Source organism: Acomys minous (assembly GCF_964271855.1).
Source record: "Acomys minous genome assembly, chromosome: 1".
NCBI classification, from domain to species: Eukaryota; Metazoa; Chordata; class Mammalia; order Rodentia; family Muridae; genus Acomys; species Acomys minous.
In genome coordinates, this window is record NC_140483.1 from 107,256,467 (window position 1) to 107,281,975 (window position 25,509).

The 25,509-nt window shown below is 37.7% G+C and overlaps 1 protein-coding gene across 8 annotated transcripts in view; it reads right to left on the reverse strand.

The window, feature by feature from the left end:
* LOC311598129 (uncharacterized protein C8orf34 homolog) overlaps positions 1–25,509 on the reverse strand; it is a 413,498-nt gene that overhangs the window by 13,558 nt on the left and 374,431 nt on the right. For 5 of the 8 annotated variants that reach the window (XR_014779488.1, XM_084783016.1, XM_084783012.1 and 2 more), the window contains 2 exons: positions 24,221–24,268; positions 14,245–14,338 (listed from right to left, as the gene is read on the reverse strand). Coding sequence is in view for 7 of the 8 variants with exons in the window: in XM_084783016.1 (XP_084639142.1) it covers positions 14,245–14,338; positions 24,221–24,268 (142 nt within the window). In the remaining variant the exon portion in view is untranslated. The remainder of the gene's footprint in view (positions 1–14,244; positions 14,339–24,220; positions 24,269–25,509) is intronic. The other 3 variants (XM_084783017.1, XM_084783015.1, XM_084783014.1) reach the window with 1 other exon arrangement.

Consider the following 25,509-nt stretch of genomic DNA (forward strand, 5'->3'; position numbering starts at 1 on the left):
GTGAGACAGGAGTGCTAAAACTGCGAATCATGGAATGACGTGGGCATTTGGGACCTCAAAGACCACGCCCAGTGACACACCTTCTACAACAAGGTTGCACTTCCAAATCCTTCCAAAAGGGTTTCTCAGACTGGAGACTAATTAATCAAGCATAGAAACCAATAGATGTCAATTCCCAGTTAAACCACCACACACATCACATTTCCAGAATGATTATAAAATATCTTACAATTCATATAAAAACTAAGGTTCAATACATGTCAGTTTTCTTTCTTTTCTCACCTTTTTAAAAGGTGTTTTTGGGGGGGTTTCAGTGTACTTGCATGCTTTAGTATTAAAAATACTCTACAAATACACTAGGTGGATCCATTTTACACTAGGCTGTAGGGGAGTTTTCAAATTTGTTGTTAAATAAGAATTCTTTCAGAACATTTGATGACTCGTTCAAAATTATAGATGTTTTAAGCTTTGTTTTTAGGTTTCTTCCTTAAACCTTATATTGTACCTGTCTATAGCCCCAACCTCTACAGTCACCCTCAAATTCAGCACACCGAGGACTTGCAGCTGGTATCTGCAAATGAGAGAGCACATGCGGCATTGGTCTCTCTGGGCCTAGGTTACCTTAGTGTAATTTCCACTTCATCTATTTCTTACAGATTATGTCTCTATTTACTGTTGTACACAATTATATTATACATCTGTACCACAGTTCCATTATCCATTCTTCAGATGGACATCGAGCTGGTCCCATTTTGTAGCTATGGTAAAAAGAGTAGCAGTGAACATGAATGTACAATGTGTCTAATAGGATATGGGGTCATTTGTGTATATGCTCAGGGGTGGTAGGAACTGGGTGATATGGAAGTTTTACTGTAGCTTTTGAAGGGCCTCCACACTTGTTTCCATAGTGGCTACATCAGTTTCCCTTCACACCAAAAATGAATAATGACAGCTAATTCCTCTCATGATCATATGATGTGTTGTCATTTATTATTTTTTTAATGGAAGCCATTTTGACTAGGGTAAGTGCCATCGAACTAGAATGGAAGAACTCTTATTCTGGAGCTGGAACTGGTTAAGTGGAAGACGTATATGAGTTTATGACAGAGAGGGATGACCAACACTAAAGATGTCTGGAAACCAATAAGAAAATCTACCGGTGAATATCCTCTCGGAGGCTCATAAGTTCTTAAAAACCAAATAATAGTAGCAGATATGGAATACTTCTCTACACATTGTTGGTCAGGAGTTCTGGAAGATCTGCTAAGCTGCCCACCAGAGCTTGATGATAAAGCCATCTTGCTGAGGATATGGCACTTTGGGCAATTTATGCAGAAATCAAATAGAAACTGACCTTGAAACTTCCTCCCTCCAGGCTAACTTTAATTATGCCAGAAGATTCATTGACAGCCTTACCTGGTCAAAGCGCCAAGAGTCAGTTATAGTGGAATTCATGACCCTAAATGGAATGCTTATATCAATGCCCCCACCAAGGCTCAGGGGACATTATACAAAAAGGAACAGAAATATGGTGAGGGTAAAGGACAGAGAACTATGCTACAATAGACTTTTTTTGCATGTAGCGTGGCTGTTATAGTCATGAATTCACTGCAGTTGTGGCTGCACACATAAAACTTGAGCAAGATTGGGATCATCAACATTTCAATATGGCATGGGAGGGGCTCATGACGACCCACCCCTCCCTGAGGACACTTTGACAGTTAGTGCTTGCTGTAAGACATGCTGCCACTTTTATAAATGTTATAGCTATGGATAAATTTCTGTGCTACAGCAAATAGCCTAAAAAACCATGACCATTAAAACAAACCTAACTAAAGTCAGTCACACACACACACCATGAAAATAACTTGAGGACTTGGAAGAAGAAGGAGGAGGAGGAGGAAGAGGAAGAGGAGAAGAAGAAGAAGAAGAAGAAGAAGAAGAAGAAGAAGAAGAAGAAGAAGAAGAAGAAGAAGGGTTTCATAGGAAGAGGACAGGACAATGAGAGAAACTATGGTGGTTTGAATGGAAATGACTCTCATAGACTCAAATATTTGAATATGTGGTCCTTGGTCAACAGACCAGTTGAGAAAGGATTGGAGGAGTCATGTTGCTGAGGGCAGGCTTTGAGGTCTCAAAAGTACACACCATTCCAAGTTAGCTCTCTCTGCCTTGTGCTACTAGGCAAAGGTGTCAAATAGCCTTCAGCTGCCATTCCAGTGCCATGTCTGCCATGCTTCCCACAATGATAGTCATGGCTCTGACCCTTTGAAACTCTAAGTACCAAAAAATAAACCCCTCTTTTTATGGGATGTTTCCTAATTTATTCATGTTGGTTAGTTTTACATCAGTTAGACACAAGTTAGAGTTACTAGAGAGGAGAGAGCCTCAATTGATAAAATGCCTCAATAAGATCAGCCTATAGACAGGCCTGTAGTGTATTTCCTTAATTAGTGTCTGACATGGGAGGGCCAGATCACTGTGAATGTGCCCACCCTTAGGCCGGTGGTAATAGATTCTATAACAAAGCAATCTGAACAAGCCATGGAGAGAAAGCAAACAAGAAACCCTTCTGTGGTCTCTGTGCCTCCAGGATCTTGCCCTGTTTGAGTTCCTGTCAAAGCTTCCTTCAGTAATGAACAGCGATATGGAAGTGTAAGGCAAATCGACCTTTTCCCCCTCAACTTACTCTTTGGTCACAGTGTTCATGCTAACAGTAGAAATCCTAAGACAGTCACGTGTCTTATCAAAAACACACTTACAAAAGTAGCTGAAACCTCTGAAATGAGAATAAAAATATTCAACTTCATCACATCTCCCATCTTTTGAAATCTACATGCATGGTCCCTTGAATTCTATGGGTACTCTCCAGTGTAAACACTTATTTTCTCATGCTAGTCATATCCTGAATCACCCATGCAGTATCAACACATCTCAAATGATTTAAAGCAGACACATAAAATAAAAGCAATATGAAAACAGAGTTAGACATACAAGAAACACTTCCCTTTAACCCATGGGTCTTAAATGAAGAAGGGCTGAAAATGAGCAAGGCCAGCCTCGACTGTCAGAACCATCTGTTCCCGGGTGTATGTTTTGTCATTGGTACCCAGCTTTCCACCAGAAATCTCCGCCTCATGGTCTGTCTATCTGTGGAGCTCTCAGTCCTTCTACTGTCATGTAAGTTTGCAGTAATGAGGCTCAGTCATGAATAGAGAAAAGCAAGGCATTCACTCTGCTAGGTCCTTGGTGCTTGTGCTAATTTAGTTTGTCTCTCAATTGAAAAACATTAGGGAAGTTAGTTTAGACAGATTTCCTCAGTTAAGTCTCATTCGTTTTCTTGAATATATGTAAAAATAATGAAGAGCTATTAATTTCAATATATAGACTGGTGACAGCATTATTATACTTTGAAATGGTTTCTAATTCTGTACACCTGATTTGATTCATTAGAGCATAGTTTGTAATTCTTAGGTATTAAATTGCTAGCCTTGATGGAGGGAAAAGTTAAGAATGAGTGTCATCTGATAGCAGCCCCAAAGATATTTTCAGTTGGTGAGGAAAGAATTTGATTTTTGTGAAATTTCAACAAATAATGTTAAATGACTATATGGCTGAGGAAAATCTATATGTGGTGCAGAATGTTTCTGTCAGAATTCAGTTGCATAGGAAACTAGAGTCAGTGCCACAGCCAATGCTCTGAAGATTATATGAGTGTTTCTATATGGCTTATGGGACCAGGCAAACCTTTCACGAACTGCTGAATGACATTCCACATAGAAATGACTTACCAGGGAGATAGCTCAGCAGTCAAGTGTGGACATAGCTCTTTGCAGAGAGCCTAAGTTTGGCTCTCAGCACCTGAACCAAGTGGCGCACAGCTGCCTTTAACTGCAGCTCTAGGGGTTCTCATGCCCTTTTCTGGCCTTTATAGGTATATGTCTGTGTCATACACATAGGCACACATACACAGATACATATACACATAAACTTTTTAAAAATAGTAGCATATTTTAATAATGCAACTATGTTCAAAAGCAAAGAACAAAAGTAAAAGTACTTTAAGCTACTAGAAAGTCAAGAACATTGTAAGGCTATTTCTCTGAATTCTTTTTGTTAAGTGAGTGATTTTTTAAATTATTATTTAATTAATTTATTCAGATTACAACTCAATTGTTATTCCATCACTTGTATCCTTCCATTCCTCCCTAACTCCCTTCTGTTCTCACCCTATTCCCCTCCCCTAGGTCTATGACCAAAGGGGACCTCCTCCCCCACTATATGGTCATAGGCTATCAAGTCTCATCTTGGTAGCCTGCTTATTCTTTCTTTGAGTGCCATCAGGCCTCCCCACCAAGGGGAGGTGGTCAAATATGGGGCACCAGAGTTCATGTCAGAGTCAGTCCCTGCTCTCCATATAACTGGAGAATGTTCTCTCCATTTGGTAGATCAGAGTAGGGGTTCGATGTTTACTACTTGTGTTGTCCTTGGTTAGTGCCCAGGGCAGGGATCTTCTCTGAATTCTTAAATGTAATACTCATACAGAAAAATACAAAGAATTATATAGTTCAGTAATACAAACAATGCCACAAATGCTCATTAATCACCACTCATGTTGATAAATAGAACACTCTCAACCAAATATGAAAGTATTATGTTATAGCAGCATATGGTGTTAACTTCTTAGGTTTTTTCGAGATCATCACTAACAATTTAATACCTAAGAATTATAAACTGTGCTTTAATGAATCAAATTCGATGTACAAAATGTAAAAAGTTGTTCCCTAGGTGTTTCTGTGTAGTACAATAGAAACATGTTTGTACTCTGTTAGTTTGTATTTTCCTACAGGACACACTTTGGTCTCCCTCCTGATCTAAACAGAGAAGGTTGCACTATTGCATTGTGTAGTTTGCTAAAGGGATTTTTTTAGATTAACAAATTTACCTTACATTTAGAGTAAACCGAGTCTTTTAATATAATTCGTTTATTGGTTAAAATCCTACCCGTCTATAAATTTAAACAACACGTTCATCCTGAAGGCCCCTCTAACCCAGTGTTCCTGCAATCCACTCTGAGTGATAGGTCTGTCTTTTAACCACCTCATTGTCTCAAGAAATGGTGTAACCAGTGGTAAGATGTGTATCTATATCTGTGCACAGCAGTAGAGAGAAGAGAGAGTCAATTTCTTGACTCATCTCTGCATCTGCAGTCCACAAAGCCCAGCACATGGAAGCCACTCAGTATGCCTCTGTATACTTTTAAGGTCCATAGAGGGGGCTGTTCCAAGCTGATAATCTGGCCTGTACAGCTTGTGAGATTTATGTTGGAAGATCTTAACTGTTTCTAATTTGAGACAAACATGTCCAAGACTGTATGATTTGTGAAAGTGTAGCCAGTTAGTGCAGCCAAAAGAGCCACAGAGAATTCTGAAACAGTTCAGCTGCTGTGAATACACTCAAGTCTTTTCAATAACAAAAAAAGGCAAGGATAAAATCCAAAGCACCAGGGATAAACTTTACTCCCAAACAGCCAATTCCTCACATTCATGAAGATGTACTCCATCTTATATCAAAGTCTGTCCCAAAGTATGCTCATCAAGGCTTGAGAATGAACTAAGGGTTCCCTTTTCATTTTATTGTCACTATTTTGTAGTTTAAGGCCACACCTAGTGCAAAGATAAGAATATTCCAAGACAAACAAACATGTTTGGTAAAAGGATTAAAGGCATGTGTTATTCATTTATAACTTTGATTTCTTAAAAAACATATTGGACAATGTAGCTCCTATTTTTAGTTTAGGGAATTCAACTCTATGAACAAATCTAGCCCAAAGAATTTGCAAAATAGTGTTTCAGTCTTCTTGTTTAAACACACCCTTTCTGATGAGTCTAACAGCTGCTCTTTGTGACCTAGAGTTTTAAATAAGGGAAGCATGTAGTTTACAACTTGTAAACCTATAGCTTGCTGAGCAATGTGACACATTGGTTCTGCTATACTTAAGACAAGTGTATTTGGGAAAATTTAGATTTTATATTATTAAAAGTTACCTTTAATTTTTCCAGGGCCTTAGGAATTAATTTAATATTTTATAATTTTTATAATTTGAGCATCCCACTACAGACCTAAGGAGGGTTTCCACAAAAGACTATTGCATGAGTCATTCACAGGCATTTGCCCACTATAAATTGTAAAATCTTTTTCATAACCAAAATCGTCCTCAGCATTAAGTTTGTAGTAGACACTTGCAATTTGATACTGGAATTGATTGCTTTTAACAGACAATTGACTGTAACTACTAGGAATTATTTTTTTTACTAATGAAAGATCAATCTTAAAATGTTTACTATAAGCCACACGTGGTGGTGCAGACCTCTAATCCCAACATTTGGTAGGCAGAGGCAGTTGGATTTCTGTTAGTTAGAGGCCAGCCTGGTCTACAAAGAGAGTGCAGGACAGCCAAGGCTGCCCAGAGAAACCCTGTCTCGAAAAGAAAGTTATTATAGTTATATGCCTGCTTTGTCAAACATAGAAAATGTATTGTCTGATGTGATTCAGATTATCTAACCTACATAGGAAAAGCCTTGTTTTCTAAAGACCATAGAAAGTTTAAAGCAAAAAAAAAGTGAATCAAATTGTTACTACAATTTATATAATATTAAAAGAACAGCTACTCCTCTTTGCTGTTAAGTTTTGGCTGTTTTCCCTGTGACAGCTCATCTTCATCGTTACCACGTTTTGGTTTTAATACTTTTCCTACTATTCTTGTTTATTACTTTTGTTGTGACAGTCTTAGCTTCTTTCCAGCATGTAAGTCTTTTCACTTACAAATGCTCATAGTATGAAGACAACTAACGTGATTCTGAGATTATCACAAAGCACCAAAGTCTTATGTCCTTTGAGTCTTGTGACGTGGATAATATAGTATCTAATCCTGACTTTGATGACACAACTCTAATATTATGGTAATCCCAAGAGTTCTGAGTTTCTTGATGTTATCACACCTGACTGACCTAATTTATCACTGAGTAGTTCTTCTTCGTAGGTCTCAGACCATTCACTTCCCTCACACACATTTCTTCTACCACTTTCTGTACTATTCCCACCCATTAGTACTTTATTTTGAACATGGTGATGTAATCCTCTGTGGATCTCCAACATCCGTATCTTACACATACTTCAAAGCCAAATCTTGGGAAACTACCTAGGAAGAAATAGCTTATGTAAGTTAGGAGGAGGTTCTTCTTCAAGGTCAAATGCCTAAACACAGATACAGATTCTGTGACTTCATTTTGTGCCCCACACACTTCTGATGTAACGTGTCACAAACAGCCCTTGGCAATGGGATTGAGGTAGGGGAGTTACAGCACCAGAACTGGCCAGAGGATCTTGGATCTGACCTGTTAGTAATGAGGTGAGAAGACAGTATAGGGGAGCCTCAACTTTCCCATTATTTGGTTGAGAGAGGTAATGTTGCAAAGGTTATATTTGATGGACGGCTCTTAAAAGCCAGAGCACCCATTCTTATAGAAGTGTAGACTGAAATTACAGTTGGGCACTCTTCAAAGGGGATTCATGCTCAATGTAATCAAGCAAAGCTTGTATCTGTACAAATAAGTAGCGACTTTAGTATGCAAATATTTTAGAAGAATATCAGAAACATTTCCTCTATCCCAAAAATGGACAATATTTTAACCATTTAAGCCCTCACACTGGTTGTATTTGGTCTGCACATTTACAAGTATACAGTTACTTTGCCCTTTTTGAAAACTGGTTGCCACATCAATGACTAAAAGTTGCAAGCATAGTAATAAGTAGAATCTCTCCAAAGTTATTTTATTGCATTTTACTAAAAATTTATTTTTCTTTTTAATAGTTTCCTTTGAATCTAAGGCTCAGGCAGATACTGTTTGACTCCACACTCCATGGTGAAATGGTCACATTCCTACTTCTGAGACTAAAAGCATTAGGTCAAGAGAAGCAGATGGATCAACAAAAGCCCTGAGTTATGCACAGTTTTCACTGCTCTCTATCAATACAATTCTCTCTGGCCTAGCAGTACCCACAAAAAATAAGTAGCTTTACCATGGCAGAAACTGTGATCAGAACATCGTAGCAAGCTCAGAGGGTAGAATGGGTTTGGAGTCCCTAAGTGCACATCTTTAGAGAGTGATTAAGATTTAACTTCTATGGAATATGCTCAGACAACACCACTTTGTGGTCTTCTATGTCTAACTTAAATTCGTTCCATGAGAAAACACATGCATCTAGTACACTTATTAAAAAATAAACAGAATTGGCTAGCCTGGTCTATAGAAAAAGTTAGAGGACAGCCAAAGCTACCCAGAGAAACCCTGTCTCGATACCCCTCCCCCAAATCTCAAGGATAATAATTGTGAATACTGGCTCCCTGAAGCAGTTACAACAGTTGGAACAAAATCAAAAAGGGGAGGGCAGCTAAGAAAAGAAGAGGAGGAGAGGTATGGGAGAGGGAGAAAGAGGAAAAAAGGAAGAAAGGGGAAAAAGGAAGGAAAGAAGAGAGAAAGAAGAAAAAGACAGAAGGAAGAAAGGAAGGAAAGAGTAAATTTAATGAAAGTGGTTTCCATAAGAAGCTGCATACAAAAAAAATTTTTAAAAAGAAGCTGCATACATATGCAAAGCAGTACATCTTTCTAGAAAGCCCTAATATGGCTCTCTCTCACCTTTACTTGACTTGCAGACCCTGTATAATCAGAACTGTAAATGGCTAATATTTTCATGGCATATGATGCCTCGTGGTGGTTTGTGTTACAAATGCTTGCCTTTCAGTTGGTGGCACTATTTTGAGAGGACCTGGAAACTTTTGGAGATCTAGCTGAGCTGGCAGAAGATGGTCACTAGGGATAGGCAACTGAAGGTTTTATCTATCCTCTGGATCACACTGTGTTCTCTGCATCCTGTCAGCAATGCGGTGAACAGCCATTTTCTCTCACAGATGCTTAAGTTCTAACACTGCTCCAAGAGTTATAGCTTGCTGTGGCTCTATATCATTTCCTCTATATGTATATTTCCCAAGCATATGGCACCCAGTTTACAGGGCTAAAACCCTGTAAACTCTAAGTAAAATAAAATAAACTTTTTACTCTCTTGAGGTATTTCCTTACAGATTTTTGATCACCATGGCAAAAAAGTAAGTAGTGTGTTACAGGTTAATATCTGTCTAGTTGGTACCTACGCCACTGAATAGAGCTAAAGTAGTCAATTCAAAAAATAATATAGTAAAAATCCAAGCAAGTGACATGTTACAAAACAAATAAATTCAAACCAAAATAAAGCAGATAATAGTCCCCAGGGAAGTGTAGATAACAGGTACAAAAGATGAAGGCTTTAAACAATAATGCATTGTTAAAGATATATTTGGGTAATTAAGGACATGGTGTCAAAATTAAGGAAAAGCGTGAGAAGATGTCTTGATAAATATAAACTATCATTAAAGAGATGTGAATTACAAAATACAATGAAATAGAAATTCTGAAGTGTAGTGAATGTAAGCATGTTTTTGTTTTGATCCCAAGTCTGGGATGGAAAACAGGCTTCTGAGAGAACAGGTGATGTTTGTCCACTAGAAGAGGAACTGCCCCTTTTGGGGGCTTGGTCTTTGCAAGCTGAGGCTTTTTTGGCTTCGACATAATTTCCTATGATTTCGGTGTTCATTACTCCACTCTGATATGTGGGTTGGAAGGGAGGTATAATCATTGAAGAACCTCAAATGAAATATGAAAAAGTGTAAAGCCTACATTGGAGTTGAAATTCATATTCATTGAAGTGAGTCTCAATAGCAGAGGTGAATTCATGTAAGAAGGAATCACAGAGGTTAAAGATTCAATTGAGTGTGTGTGTTCTGAAGACTAAAAACATTAAAGAAAAAGACAAAGTAAGAGTAACTTAATTCTTCAAACAATGCCAGGAATATATACATATATATTTTGGCATTCCCCAAAGAGATAAAGAGATTAAAAGGGACAGAGCAATGGTAAATAAACAAATTCTGTTAAACATTAATTTAGATAACCAGAGCTTCTAAAAAGATATTCATACCTACACAGACGTTGTCACAAATAAAATGCAAGAGGTAATCATGGAAATAGCTAGAAAAATCATCATATCATCTATAAGGAGTCCCTAATAAGGCCAGCATCTAACTGCTACTCAATGCATGCAGACCCCTGAATGCAAAGCAGCACTGGTGGTTTGCTTACAGGACACAGAAGGTAAAACATTAACAACTAGGTTAACCATGACTTCATGGTGCTGTAAATAGAACACACTGCTGTGCAAATCATCCAACCTTCTATACTGAATGATTTCTTTCATATCTTCTAAATATCCACCTTTTTTAATATTGTTAGCCATTTAGCACGCTTTTCTGGCTTTCTTTAGTAGCTTGAAATTGTTGACCAGATGGCCCTGTTCCCTTGCATCCTGATGCGGCCACTTCTCTTTTCTTCACCCACTAACTCGGTCTTGAGCTCCTGTGACTTTTCACGGAGTTTGTAAAATCCTATCTGAGAGCTCATCTCCAGAGAGTGATTTTCAAATCTTTATGGTCTACAAATATTGCAAGGGCCATGTGAATTTCATTAAGAAAGGTGAATTTCTACCCCAATGTAGGTTTCTAACAGTATATGGCATTCACCTTTAAACTCAATTAAGTTGAGGGGCTGAACAACTGCTCTTCTATGGATAACTGCTTTTTTTCAGCTAAAGGCCACAGAACAACACAGATTACTCCACATCTGGAGATCACAGGTTGTTCATACTTGTTGGAACTCCTCAGATTTTGAGCATTGTATAGCAGACCTTCCCCCAAGGACACAGGATGCCTCTATAACTTTTAGAGCATAGGACCTCAACCTCAACTTCCTCTGCCTTCCTAGAACATTAAGCCATCTCTGACACCTCAGTGCATCATGAAACAGCTGGCTTCTATGCACCATTCTGACCCTTGTTTGTTTTCTGAGACAGCGTCTGGCTGTGTAGCCCAGACTGCTCACAAGCTCAGACCCTACTCTGGCGGGTTGTAGGGTGCCAGGCTCACAGCTGCGAGCCACATGCCTGGCTGGTACTTATTTATTTTGGACATCAATTGTTTTGTGGATTTGGTTGGACATTTTGTATCTTTCCTTGTTTGCTTTTAGTTCTTAGTTACTTTGTGGTGCTAAAGATGGAACTTAGGGCTTCATACATTCTAAGTGAACCCTGTTCACAGGAACTACGCCACACCAAACATCACTTTATACTTTCACACACATTTCTTTTTAAAGAAAGAAAGATGTAACTAGACAATATTTCTGACTGATATTTCAGCCTTGACTTTAGAACATAGACGTCAGTGTGGAGGATCTGCCCCGTGTTCCTGTCTATACCCATTCCTTCTGATTTTAGTCTTTCCTCAGCTACCTCATATTTAACATACAAGATTGACTTCTGCATCAGGGAAAGAAAAGATCTTGAGAAGCAAGGACCAGTATGAAATCAATACTAAAACAACAGCTCTAGTTTGTTGAACTCTTCTTTGCAATAGTTACCAATTTTTAGGGTGAGCAAATTTTACCAAGGGTTTATTAAAAACGCAGAAGTCAGAGTCTTTTGCAATGCACAGAGCTCCTGGTTTGAGGTCCTGAAGAACTCTAGTAGATACAGACCTTTGTTCTTAACTTCTTTAGTGGCTTTGGATTATAATCTGAGAAGTCCAAGCACACATGTGCACTGTAGACAAGAGTTAGGTTATTCTGAAACATAGCATTTGCTAGTAAAAGACAGTAAAAGAGAAAAATCTCCCTAACCAAGTGCTATGCTTGCTTAGAGTCAAAGCATATAAAGATTTCCTTTCAGCTGTTCAAAAGTATCTTTTCTACCAGGTGCCCATTAAAACAAACAAACAAACAAAAGCATTTGAGCTAAATTTTTATTTAAAAACAATGCAATTAGAAATGTATACTTCTGCAAAGATCCTGAGATTTTCTGGAAACTGTCTTCCATGATGGTTTGATGTCAGAAGAAACTAAATAATTTCACAATATTATCTAAGTATTATTTATAAAAATCTGAGTCTAGAAACAGGAATTATTGTTGTGGAGAGAAACTTGTTTCCATATTTATAAATTCCCAGCCTATATAGCTGTAAATTACAAGTAAGATGCTCTGTTCATAGAGATTTATACCATCTGTTTTCTTGCACTGAGAAAACAGACATAGGTGATCTAGCTGTGTGTTGCCCGCTGTTCCACTACACACAGAGAGTTCAAGTAGATCTGGTGCCAGAGGTTCAGAGCCTCCAGCTTGCACATGTCCTATTACCTAACTATTGGAAGCCATTTTTGTCAAATATTTGCACGTCTATGCTTTGATTACAGCCACAATGCATGCTAACATTCCATTTCCAGATGGCTCTTATTACCACCTAATTATTTTTAACCCTGATTTTATTTCAAACAATTTACCATTGCCAAGGGTCACTTCTCTATAGCATTAGTGAGAACAAGTACCTTTGGTCCTACATCTCATTATAAGAGTTTAGAAATGGCCTTCTTTAGAATGATTGATTGACTCAACAAAATCCATGAGTAAAACTATGTATCCAATATTAACATTGTAATATAGCCATAGATACAATGATAAATATAAATTATAAATATAATATTTATAATAATATTATTAATACTTTTTAAATCTATTTTTTTCTTATTAAGCAAGCTGGAAAGCACCAAATCTTCCTACTATCCATTCAGTCAATGACTCATACTTCTGGTATTTGTGGAGGCTTGTTAAGTGTCTTAATAAGATGAAGAAAGTACTAATTCGCATCTTATGGGAAGAGAAGAAAATTCCAATTTATTTTCAGAAGTTTGAGAAGATTACATGCAAAATTGCAGCATGTATAGAATGTCCACAGTTGATGAAAATTCTGAGGACTTTTATTTCCTTTATATTGCTTGGGTGTGTAGTCTCATCTTAGGACTGGTCTAAGCATGGGTTTCAGGGAAAGGAGGTAAGTCTGCATCTGGGATTGCTCATCAAACACCGTTACACATCCTTCTCTTGTACTCAGGTTTCAGGTCATTATCACAGTCACATAAATCCACTTACCAGACAGCATTCTATAAGAGTGTCGGTTTTGTCAAATTCCGGCACCTTTGTTTGATTTAATAGATAAACTAACTCACATCATACATGTAGCTGTCCATATAATACTAAGAAACAATGGTTTGGGTTTTTAATACAAACTTCATAAAGGCTTCAAAAGAATTTTGTGAAAATTACTGAACAATATAATAACGTATGACCTCATATCTATTTAAGTATGTATAGATAGGCCAGGACAAGGAGTGGGCTTTAATGTGTGTTTAGTGACACTTGCTTCGATTGCTAGCTTCTGAATAATGACACAGAGACCTTCCATTAATTATGAAAGCTCAGTCTTAGCTTAGTCTTGTTCCCAGATAGCTCTTACAACTTAGATGATCCCTTTATACCAATCTTCATTCTGCCACGTGGCTTGTTACCTTTCCTTAGTCTCTCAGCCCCTGCAACTGTTTCTTCCTCCATGTCTTGCTGGTGAATCTCCTGTGCATGATTCTTTCCCAGACTTCCTATCTCTACCCAGAAGTCGGGCCTATCCTTCCCTGCTTCGCTATAGGGCATTTGGCTCTTTGTTAAACCAATCAGAAGGTGATGGAGAGGATGTTTATAAAACACTGAGACAGATTGTGCTTCATCAAAATTACAGTGCCAAAGTCAAGCCTGTTCTCAGCTCTCTGCTGGTACAGAAATCAAGATCTGAATATTACAAACACAACCTTTACACAGTACACAAGAGATTATCCAATATGTATGTGCATGTTTTTTCTATGTATGTTCTAGGTTGTTAGTAATTGCTTCAGATATAGAAATTTTCTATTTTGTATTTCACAATGCTTGTTTCAAGACTATTTTATTAATAATTTACCTGACAAGTATAATTCCTCATATAATAATTACCCAATCCTATGATATTTTGAAATTTCCAAATACTCCGTAGTTGTCATTAACACTATCCTATACATAGGACATTTTAGCTGGACCTTCTTCTGCTGATATCAAGATGAACAACTGACATTTCAAAAGTTAGTTTATCAGCCTCTCTCCCACAGTTAGAATAACACTGAACCAATGCCCTTGTGGAGTTGGATAAAAAGCCATCTGTCACAGAACATGGACTTTACTCACGTTTGTCTTGCTCTGCTTCAACTCCTTCACTTTCTGTGTCACTTGGCAAGAGCCATGGTTGATGCACAACCTGCAATTGCTTTAAAGACTCATCCTGCCAGAGAAAAGAATATTTCATATTAAAGTCTAGGTTGATATTACAGACATCAATGTAGTTGAGAAGTTCAGTTTCCACAAGTCGTTAGACCTTCCCCATAGCAGAGAAGTATTCAAAACTTAAATTCATTTTTCAGGTCATACATATTAATCCCTTGGCTCTAAAGGCATTTTATATTCTTCTACAGTAAAAGTCAGACAATAATAATTAAATCTAGACTGTTATCCTTCTGGGTTAATGTTTTGTGTAAATGTCAACTTTCGTTCTTGGAAATCCCATCACAAAATGCACAAGATAAAATAGGATGAAAGGAGCCTTTGCTGCATAAAGACTTTAACTTCTTTACAAGAGTGGAGATTAGGACTATTGGTACTTGTTTATCTCCATTGCCTCCTCAGTATTTGCTCGCTACCTTCTCTCTCTTTCTGCTGAGTGTGCCAGGACTGCAGATACATATGACTTTACACAGCCTCAATTGTATGTTTCAGTTAAGAAATTCCTCCTATACTTCTGTACTCTGCTCGTTCCCTTCTGTCAGTGACCACACACAACCCATCATCTCTTGTTTTGTCTGCAGTAATGAACGCCTATGAAATTTCAAGGACCAACCTTCCTGTGCTTTCTAGTTCTCCACCTCAGTCGTTTCTGGGTGAGATTTGAAAGACCTGGTATGATATTATAATGTCCGTGCTTATCATTTTTGGTATGGCTATCGTGGTGTTCCACGGATAAAATCCAGGTCAAGTTGGTTTCTGAACCCTACCTTTCCCTTCGCAGTTCTATGTCTTGAGCTACCAGTAGCTGGTCGCTCTTCAGGGTTGCCATCACTTGTGACCAAGCAAGATGGTTTACATGGAACTTCCTTATCTCTCTCCTACATGACAAAACTCTTCCTGGGTTCAATTACTATCTAAACTGAGACTCCTTAAAGGTACAGATAGCTTTTTTTCAACTGGACCTTGCAAGAATGTATAAAGAGTATAAACCACAAAATAAGGAGTCACAAAGTAGGCAATTATGTAGGATAAAATAAGAAAAGAGAGAAAGATGATTAGAAACAAAAGAGTTTCTAAGAGTAAGTTCATCTTTAAAATGCAGGAATAATATTCTTAAATCTGAATATAGTTTTACATATTTTAGTAAAAGTTACTTTTTACTAAAAAGTAAAAATCAGCAAGATCTTTCATTCACCTACTTGACCTCTGAAATGCATTATTTTCTTCCTTTTTGGTCTTCTTTTGCTCCAACTTAGGATACTTTGCTTTATGTCACTCTGGCGAATGCTAACAATATCAAATCTCATAACTCTAAGAAACATAGGATACAGAAGTAAATGTCTTCTTTACTTATGATGGCTTCCATGTGTGAGAAATGAACTGTACAGAAACCCTTGATTTGATGGTAAATTTTGGGGGTGTTCAGTTCTTGTGTAGGCTTTTTCCAAAGCTCATAATTTTCCAGGAATATAGTAGTTGGGGTGAACAAGGGAAACACAAGGACATTTCAAGGCAGTAAAATGGTGATGTCTGGTATTACAGTTAATACATGACAATGCACATGGGCTGAAACCGAACCAGCTCTATGCAACAATGAAAGCTTTTATGTGCTCTGGTTAAAAAAAAAATCAGGGAATCTTAGGGTGGACAATGGATTAGTAAGAAAGTATGTAAATGTTTTAAAGGTAAATGAGATACTCAAATGGCATACTAAATGGGCATCATAGAGGAACTGTACTTTAGTTGATAAGTTTACTATGGACTTATATCAGCATTATGTTATTAAAGACAATACAAACTAACTATGACTCCTTATTGATAAAAATAAACAATTCCACAAAAGAGTGTGTGAATGAGTGATCATAGACAAACACACATATGAAGAAATTGGGAAATTTATGTACACACTATGCCCTTAAAGTAACAAATAACTCTCACTCTGAGCTGTGTATAGTGAGTTTAATTTCAAAGGTAGCACAGAAAAAGGACTAAGTTCACAGCAGAGTAAAGTGGCAAACATGCTGAGAGCCAAGCAATCAAGGGCAGTCAGTTGATGGCACTGGTCATGTACACCCTCATTAGTGAAGAGCGGAAATGGGATTTCATTTCTATGTCACTCTTTTGTATTTATGTCAGTATATTTGTGATTCTAACTAATAAAACTAAAGATAGTGTGTCATGACATGAAATGCGTATTCTTCCGTGGGATCTTGGAACAAAGCAGATTTTTTTTTCTGCTAAATTTTCCTTCAGTAACCCAACTCATGGCATTCTGCACAATGTGTATATTTTATTACCAATATACCAACAATTAGCAATTGAGACAAATGCCCCATACTATATTCTATAATAATGTGAGATGTCAACATTAGCTGGAGTCTAAGTGAGAGAAACATAGGTACTATCTTATATCTTTACAATAATACTGTAACACCAAAACTGCACTAAAATTAAACCATTTATTTTAATAATTGAAGCAAAAGAAACAGAATTTTAGAAATGGTTTTCATTTAAAAACATAATACTCTGATTTTTTTGTATGTGTACCAGCAACTCATATAAACATTCTGTGATTTGGACTGAAGTGTAAATTCCTATCAAATGAGAGATGGGTTCCACAGTGAAATGTCTTTGCCCCAAGAGGAGGAATCATGGCTGGTCCAAGGCCATCCAGTTCCCTTCTCTGTTAGTTACTCTCCCGTTGCTGTGGAAACATACCTAACAGAAGGAAGAAACCTAAGGAGAAGCAGCTTACTGTGCTTTGTGGTTTTAGCCCATCACGGTGGTAAAGAAATGACAGACCCACTTGGTCTGTGATAGTAGAAACCTGTGGCGGTGAATGATCGTGTGGTGACAGATCAAGAAGCAAAGAGAGGAGGCTGCAGCCACAAATGAGGAATAGCCTTGAAAGTCCACCTCAGTGTCCTGCTTCCACCGCAACAGCAGTACACCCTAAAGACCACAGCTTCGAAAACAGCAACTAGTTCCACACAAAATATTCAAAACAGGAGTGTATGGATATTCAGACTCAGACTGTACCACCCTCTCAGAACAGATGGAAAGGGGGAAGATCTTAGCTTGGATAATGCCTAATTCCAGCTCTTCAGAAAATTTTACTGGGAAAGATTCTAGTTGGGTTATTGAATTTAGCACACGTTATTCAATCTTGGAATACACGTAAATCGATGTTTGTTCTTAGGCTTTAATTTAATTTTTTCAATTCTTGTCAACAATGAGATTTGGCCTTGCAGAGCTTCCCAAAGAGGCTGTGCAAGTATGAAAATATTGGTTTTATTGGGTTTAAGGTTCTGTGTGCATGCGTGCACGCAGAAACACAATATCGGAATGTTTCATGTATCAAAGGGGGAAAACCACATTCCTGAAAATTCCCAAAGCACAGTGTGCAGTCTCCTGTGTTTAAAGAAGGAAAATGAAAGATGGCTTTAGTTTTCTAAGGAGAAATCAAAAGGCCAGAGCGCCTCAATTAAAATATAAAGTATAAAGAAACCAAGAAAAACAACGTTTATTGACTTAGAAAAGCATTTTTGTTGTTTAGCTTCTTGTCCCAAATATTAAAATCCATTTTATAAGAAAGGATATGACTAATAAGTCAGTGTTGTTATTTTCCCCATAATAGTTCAAGATAATAAGCAATATTGCCAATTCCCTTCCTATGCTAATTCTTCTGAGTAAAGATCATTCTACTGGTCTTGGTTTTATTGCAAGTGGAATGAAGCAGAAACGGAACAGGATTCAGTAGAGTTTAAGGCGAACTTTACACTGTTGACACAGAATCATGGAGACAGAGCATGGATTACTATCAGATGATTTCAATGTTATACTTAAGCTCTCCCTGGACAAGAGCTGGAAATAGAAGCCCCCCAGCTTGCCTACCTCTGATCGACAGGAGAACTGCACGTCTGAAGTTCACCCTTCAGCCTGCGTATAATTCTTTGTGAAAGGGTCAAGAAGTTAAAACCCTGAACATTTTTCAAAAACAATAGCTGATGTGTTTGCTCCTTCTTGCTAAGTTTATTCAAAATTTTTTTCTGCAGTATGGTAAGCTATGTCTCAGCGTAGCACAAACGTTTTCATATTCCCTAGAGCAAGTTCCCGGGGGGGGGGGGGAGCTGCTTCTAGAAGAAATGCCATTCATCCTTTTTCTAAAACATTTTTTTTTTGCCATAAGTACAGCCTATACCCAGGGAGCAGGGGTGGGGAGAACGGATGACAAGGATCACATGCAGAACAGCGACTTGTCCTGATTCAACAGATCCTTCTATAAAGCAAGAGCTTTATAAACTAGTGATATTGTTGGCCCACATGCACAGCTTATTTTTTGGATTCTCACAATTATAAATTACCGATTTATGTCACATCTGACCACAGAAATTCAGTATGTTTAAAGGGGGGGGGGAAGCGTTCCTTTGTCAAAAGCAACATTTTAATTCTGAAAGAACTATTTCTTTCTCTTGGGTATGAACAAGTAAACAACATACAGCCAGTGTTCACAGTATCCTTTTTCAGACCCACTTCCTCAGTTTCTTTGAACTCTCAAGTCAAAGAATCCTTCTGAAACGATGGTCCATAAACTGTAGTATGTTTACTGGGTAAAGGCATTTGCCACCAAACCTAATGAACTGTGTTCTATCCCTGGGGCTTACATGGTGAACGTTGTCATCCACACGTGTCCTCCACACGTGCCAACACACACACGTGAAATAAATAAATGTAATATCTTAAAGCATGTTGTACTTAAAACAGTCTGTTCCAGATACATTTCTTAGACTGCTTCAAGTGACAATTAATTCTGTACTTCTATTAAAGTAAAATTTCCTCTAAGTCATTTATACAGTTAAGTTAGCAAGATTAATACTGTTTCTTAGCACTTGTTAACAAAAATCTCATATGATTAGTCTGAAACTGTTAATTCTATTTTATAAATAGTAGTTCTGTAGCCCAATTATTTGAGAACCATAAAAGTCAATTAAAATATCAGAAGAAAGAATTAACTAAGTGTGGGAGCTGTAACTTTTAATGAATAGGTTCTGAGGAAAAAGAATAACAAAATTATAGAAAAATATGGTAAATTTTTAGAAAGGAAAAAGTACAAAATGACTCAAGTTACTTCAGAAAATATAAACATCTGCCCTGTTTGCTCTTCTATATTGAGCATTGGAAATGCATGAAACTGCACTATGGTGTCCTTAGGCTTGATGACTTCTTCCCCAGATAAAAAAATGAAATGTTATTTTAGTCCATGAAAATTTAGTCATTTCCCCATCACTCCCTTCGAGGCGCTTGAGTCTGTGGATGTATAAGCCCTTTAGACATCAGCTATTCCACAGTCTGTGATTTGTAGAAAATAGTAACACTGTAAATGACCCTTGTCTATGTAGATGCAAACTGCATCCACAGTAAATGGCGTTGATTGTCACCCTATGGAAATGGGTTCACTTTCTCACTTTTGCCTCAATTTATAATGTCATTTTAACATTTCTTATTTGCCCTTTTATGTAATTGAATTCTCCTTTGAGTGGTTTATAACGTCTAACTTGTTCCTGCATTAATGTACTGGTTCTATAAATTTGACATGTATTCTTCCCCATGTGTATGCTGTGTGTGTGCACACTGTGTGTGTATGTGTTCATGTGCACATGTGGAGGTTGCATATGTATAGGGAAGGGACACAGGACAACCTCAGGTGTCATTATGCACATGTTACCCACTATCTTTAAAGCTCACCAAGTAGGCTAGGGTGGCCCAAGGAGTCAAGTTTGTCACTGCGTCCCCAGCCATGCAACTATAAACTTCCTCAACCACATTTAGGTGTTTTGCTTTTTAACATGGCTCTTTAGGGATGGAACTTCGATCCTTGTAGTTATAAAGCAAACAGCTGACTGACTGAGACATCTCCCTAATGCAACTTCATTTTAAATTTCCACAAAGGCTTTGAGCATAACCTTTTAGGAAATGTTATTTAGCAACTAATGCCAAAAATGTTAAACGGCAATGGTGAAACAGGGTTTTATTTTGCAAAACATAATACAATTCACTAGTTTTGTAAAGGGAATAAACTATGATAGCGACAAAAGTTAATTTGATTTTCTGAAAGCTAGTAAGTACATCTGAAGAACAAAATGTATATTATTGGTTTTCTACAAGTAAATGTGCCCTTTCCATCAGAAACACAGCTGGAATTTCATTTACGTAGAGGGCAACTCTGGTGAAGCCAGACAGGTCTGAATGGGTGTGAGTGATGCGGAGGCATCATTTTGTGTAGAATCAGCCCCACTCCTGCACAGATGGTGCATCTGGCAAGCCACATCCACGAGTCAGGAAAGTCTTCACTTTTGTTTCCTGGCTGGCACCGCTAGAGGTGGCAAAGCTGCCACTTGTCACCCTGAGTGAGTTCACACTGCTTGTGTTGTTCCTGTTTTTGCCATCTCGCCATCATAGACTTGGTAGAGTCATGACTGCTTTCCCTAAAGTTTCAGAAACTGTGGACTTGAATCTGTAGTTCCCTATAGCTTCCTGACTGTTGAGGTTACTAGCACTTCATAGATATCTGTGACCACACCAGTACCCTCCACCAGTGACTAGGGCATATTAAGGCAGCTCATTCCACACTATTCCTCTGGGTATTGTGATATTTTAAATAATTCATTTATTTAGGAAAGGAATGGCAATAAAGATATAGAAATATTTAAATTTGATTAATTGTTTTAAATTCACTTTATTGAGTAAAAACTAGTTTTATGATGGCAAATGATAAAGTGTTTATACTTTGAAATTATTACTAACTTGAGTTGTCAGGCAACTCCCATGTGAAAAGCATACAATTTCTTAAATTTAAGATCAGATTTTGGGAGGCAGAGACAGGCATATTTCTATGAGTTCAAAGCCAGCCTGGTCTATATAATCAGTTTCAGAACAGCCAGGGCCACACAAAGAGACATTGACTCATACCTTTCCCCCATCAAAAGAAAAATGCAAATACTAGACTGAAACACTACATGTTAAAATAGATTACATAGAATAAGACTTGGCTTATTATTACCTAGAATATCATTATATAGAATAACTTTAGGTTTAATTTTAAAGGAAATCATATTGCCTCAGTTTTTCTATTTAGACTTCAACATAATTCCCCAATGTCATGTGGTTTCAATTCATGACTAGAAGTAAGTAAATATATAAATAAGAAAACAAAACAAAACAGAAATCCCACCAGAAAGAAACAAAACAAAATAACAGAGATGTTGACCTGTTAAGAGTTGTTTAAAGTTTAATAAGAAATGTTCAATATATTAAAGCATCAACAGTATCGTTTATTTGAGTTTTAGTGTGTGCTAAATAAAAACAAATGTCTGCAAGCTCAGTTTTTATTCCAGTGCTTTTAACATTCACAAAAACTGGTTTTTTGTTTGTTCGTTGGTTGGTTTGTCTTGTTTGCTGATCCTATTACATGAAGAAAAAAGTAAAACAAGAGTCCAAATGAGAAAAAAAATGTTATTTTATATCTCACATTTGAAACAGGTTCCCAATGGAGAATTTAAATATATAGTTCCTAAAAGTGAAATGTAAAAAATAAACTAGTAGCTAATTCCTAAGTCACTAATCAAGGCCACACAAACTTACTGTGATGGTAATGTATTGGTTTATGAAACAGCTAATACTTAATGAGAATATTCCATGTAATAATGAGCCATGATGATAGGTAACATTTACACTGGCTGGTTCACACATGCTTGCAAAGCTCACACGGAGAGTCAATAATGAATCTCATAAGCTAAAGACATTTATACTCCCAACATACAAACAGAAAATGACTCAGAACAGATGAGTGAACAAACCTCCAATGTATTAATAAGGTTGCCCTCTTTTTCTAGACTGCAGAATGGGCATGGGGTTTCCCATGATACATGCCTTGAATTCTAGCAAGAACCTTGTACAATCACCACATTTAAGGTGAACATTGGAAGACAATAGTTGTTTTCTAGAAGCACTGTTTTCTATTTTCTATTACTGTTTTTCTGAAGGAGCTTTACAACCATTGCATGACTTTGCTCACAAGACTCCCCTGGCATGCCTGGATTGCCTTGCACATTGAGTACTACAAACAGTTCACAATAAGGACTGAGGGTGCAGGAGCATGGTAGTTTCCTTCAGGAAACATAGAGATTGGATTAGGAGCTTTGGTATGAGGAACTTGTTTTACCCGGAAAACAACTTTTGTGTACCAATCAATAAATATGCTATTGTATGGCTCTTTGACATTCAGTCCACAGAGGCTGGGTGTCTGTGCTGCCAGCAAGGCCTTAAGTCATCCTTGACTGACCCTTTTTCTTTGATCCTCCTTTTCTACTCAGAACACCAACATTTCATCTCTGAAAATCATTGCAGAAAAAAACTAGCTACAGAACTTCTTTCCAAAGCTTGGGGTATCTGTCACCCCATGGAGACCTTAGCAAGCTTAGCAAGATGAACACCGCGCGTCCTTGGTACTGGGAGAGTTCTGAGGTTTCTTGTTTCCAACAAACCTGCAGCTGATGCTGATCTAATCACACTTGGGCATCAATGCCTTTCAAAGCACTTCTAATCAGAAGACACAAATATCAAAACAAAACTCATCCCAGACATGCCTGTCCTTGGTTTGCAGCCCATACAAGCCTCAGCAATCTGCTTTCACAGCATTAGACCAGAGGAGAGGCATCCCCAAGCTTTCCGTGCAAGCTTGCCCAACTCCACCAACACAAGGTGAGGCTGGGGTCAAGAGCATAGGCGGCCATAAAATCCCCAGTCTCTGCGGGTAACATTAATTATTCAAATATATTGTAAGTCTTTGCTTCAAATTCATTAAATTCAAACCTAGTATTTATGTTCAAATGCTAACATGTTTTGCCTGTTTATTTGGATGCATGTGAACCTGGATATCTTCCCTGCTGTTTCCTTCATTCTGTTATTCTTTCCTGTGCTTTTTCAAAAGCTCCAATTATCTCTGGACAGATAGGAGAACCAATAGGGAATGTGCATCATACAGTTCCTCCTAGTGATATTTGGAAGCAAGGGAGAATTTCAGTATCCATGTGCCATCCTGAGCAGGAACTACAACACTGTGCCCAGGAGTTCTGTGATTTTTTTTTAATGGACTCTTGAATTAGGAAGAAGTAGAGGAGCACATCTGACCCTGTTGAGAAGTAGAATTCCAAGCCAATAGTGGGTCTTATGCATGAACGGCCTTCATTCTCAGCAGATTCACACTGCTTTCTTAATGAGCACCATGGGTTTGCCTCAGGTCTTAGGAGGGGCTCTGCAAAAGTTTCTGAGGGTTTCCAAATGCCTGTCAGTCAGTGCAAAGCTCCCTGACACAGAACACTCTTCAGTACCTTCCCAAATAAACCAAAGAATCTAAGGCATTTTCCAAGAATGTGCCTTCCATTTTAATAGGTGCAGCAAATTGCGCCATGACAAGCATTTGCATATGAATGAGTGCAGCTCTATTATGACTGTTCTGATAAAAGCCAAGACTCGGTCTTTCTTTTTTCCTTCCTTTTGTTTTTGCTCATGTCCAGTATAAAACATATGTTCCTCATTATACATATATCAACAAATGTTTGCGAATGAAAACATATGACAGCACTAGGTTCATGCCCTCTCTTCTCCATTTTCAGGATGACCCTGATCGATAGAAAGAATCTCTCTACCAATGAAGAACAAAAGCAATTTTTATAACAATATTTATTGTCCTTTTCTAAACATGGCCCATGAACAGATATGTATGAGCAGCCCAGAGGACAGATGGGAAAAGCCCAAGTGAGTGTTTCATCCTACATGATAGACTGATGGCATGCTACATCTGTGAGATCCTCTTAAAACTCACTTCTTCCATGTAGGATTTCAGAGAGTGCCCTCCACTGGAGGCTTCTTCCTAGAGGCAAGCAAAGGTTGAAAAAGTCAGAAGGGGAAAGAAAGAGCAGTGTAGAGGGCAATGAGCTCTCCCAAGTGATTCCTGTGAGCCTGTCACTTGGACAATTTCAGAATCTCTGAGGAGAATAGCATTCCCCCCCCCAAAAAAAGACATATCTTACAAATACAGATATAAACAAATAGTCAGTGAAGCTTATAACGTATTAGAAGAGAATGCTTGGTAGGTTTGTGAAATTTTTCATTATTAACTTTTTCACTATGTTCTTAAAATTAGATGAAGTCACTAATTCCATGTGCTATGAATTTTCAGGAAGATCTCACATCTGGACTTAAGACTATCCTATAAGAAGAGGATACATTTCTAATGATTTTGTCTTTGCATTGAGTCTTTCTAGCCATACTGGTGGGTGGTTAGCCAAGTCTCCATCATCTGTGTGTTTTGCTAATACATCATTGAACACCTAGACCCATGAGGCTGAGATCACTAAAACTTAAAGCATCAAATTAAATATATTCTAAACGATCAATCAAGTTGTTGGTTTGCATAAATTATATTTTTAGAGTACATAGGCAGAGACATTTAGAAATAAATTCTGGGATGGCATGAGTTGAAAAAATTCTAAGACATAGTGTTTGAAACATAGCTAATAAATGTGAATATGGCTTACAAAGGTTTCACAGTGTCTTTTGTGACTTTTCAGGTCCCTCATATGTGTTATCTCATTGGACTACAGTGGGTTTTTTAAAAAGCACAATTTAAGGACAAAGCAACCTCGGGTCAATTTGATATGTTGAGAAATTGAATCTAGGAGGAGTGGAGGGAAAACAGTGAACCCAGGAGCTAAGCAAAGCAGCATCCTCATGGCGGGTAGGGGGCCTGTACTTAGCCTGACACTCTCTACCATGCTATGATTAAAAGCAATTTATCATTAAAAAATTAAAATCACTTTCATTTAAAAAGTTTTCTTTGGTTTGGGGTTTTCTTTTGTTGAGTGTTGGTTTTTGATGGATATTTTTTTTTTGCATGTTCTGAGTAGTAGGACTTGGGAAAAATAACAACAGCAGGCTCATACAAAAACAAGAATCTACTTAGGAGCAATAGGATAGCATTTCTGAAAATGTAAACATTCCAGATCAATCTGATTGATCAATCAATCAATTTCTTCCCAACTCATGGTTCATGGTTTCCATGAGTACACACATACACACACACACCAATATACTACAGAGTCTCCTAGTGCT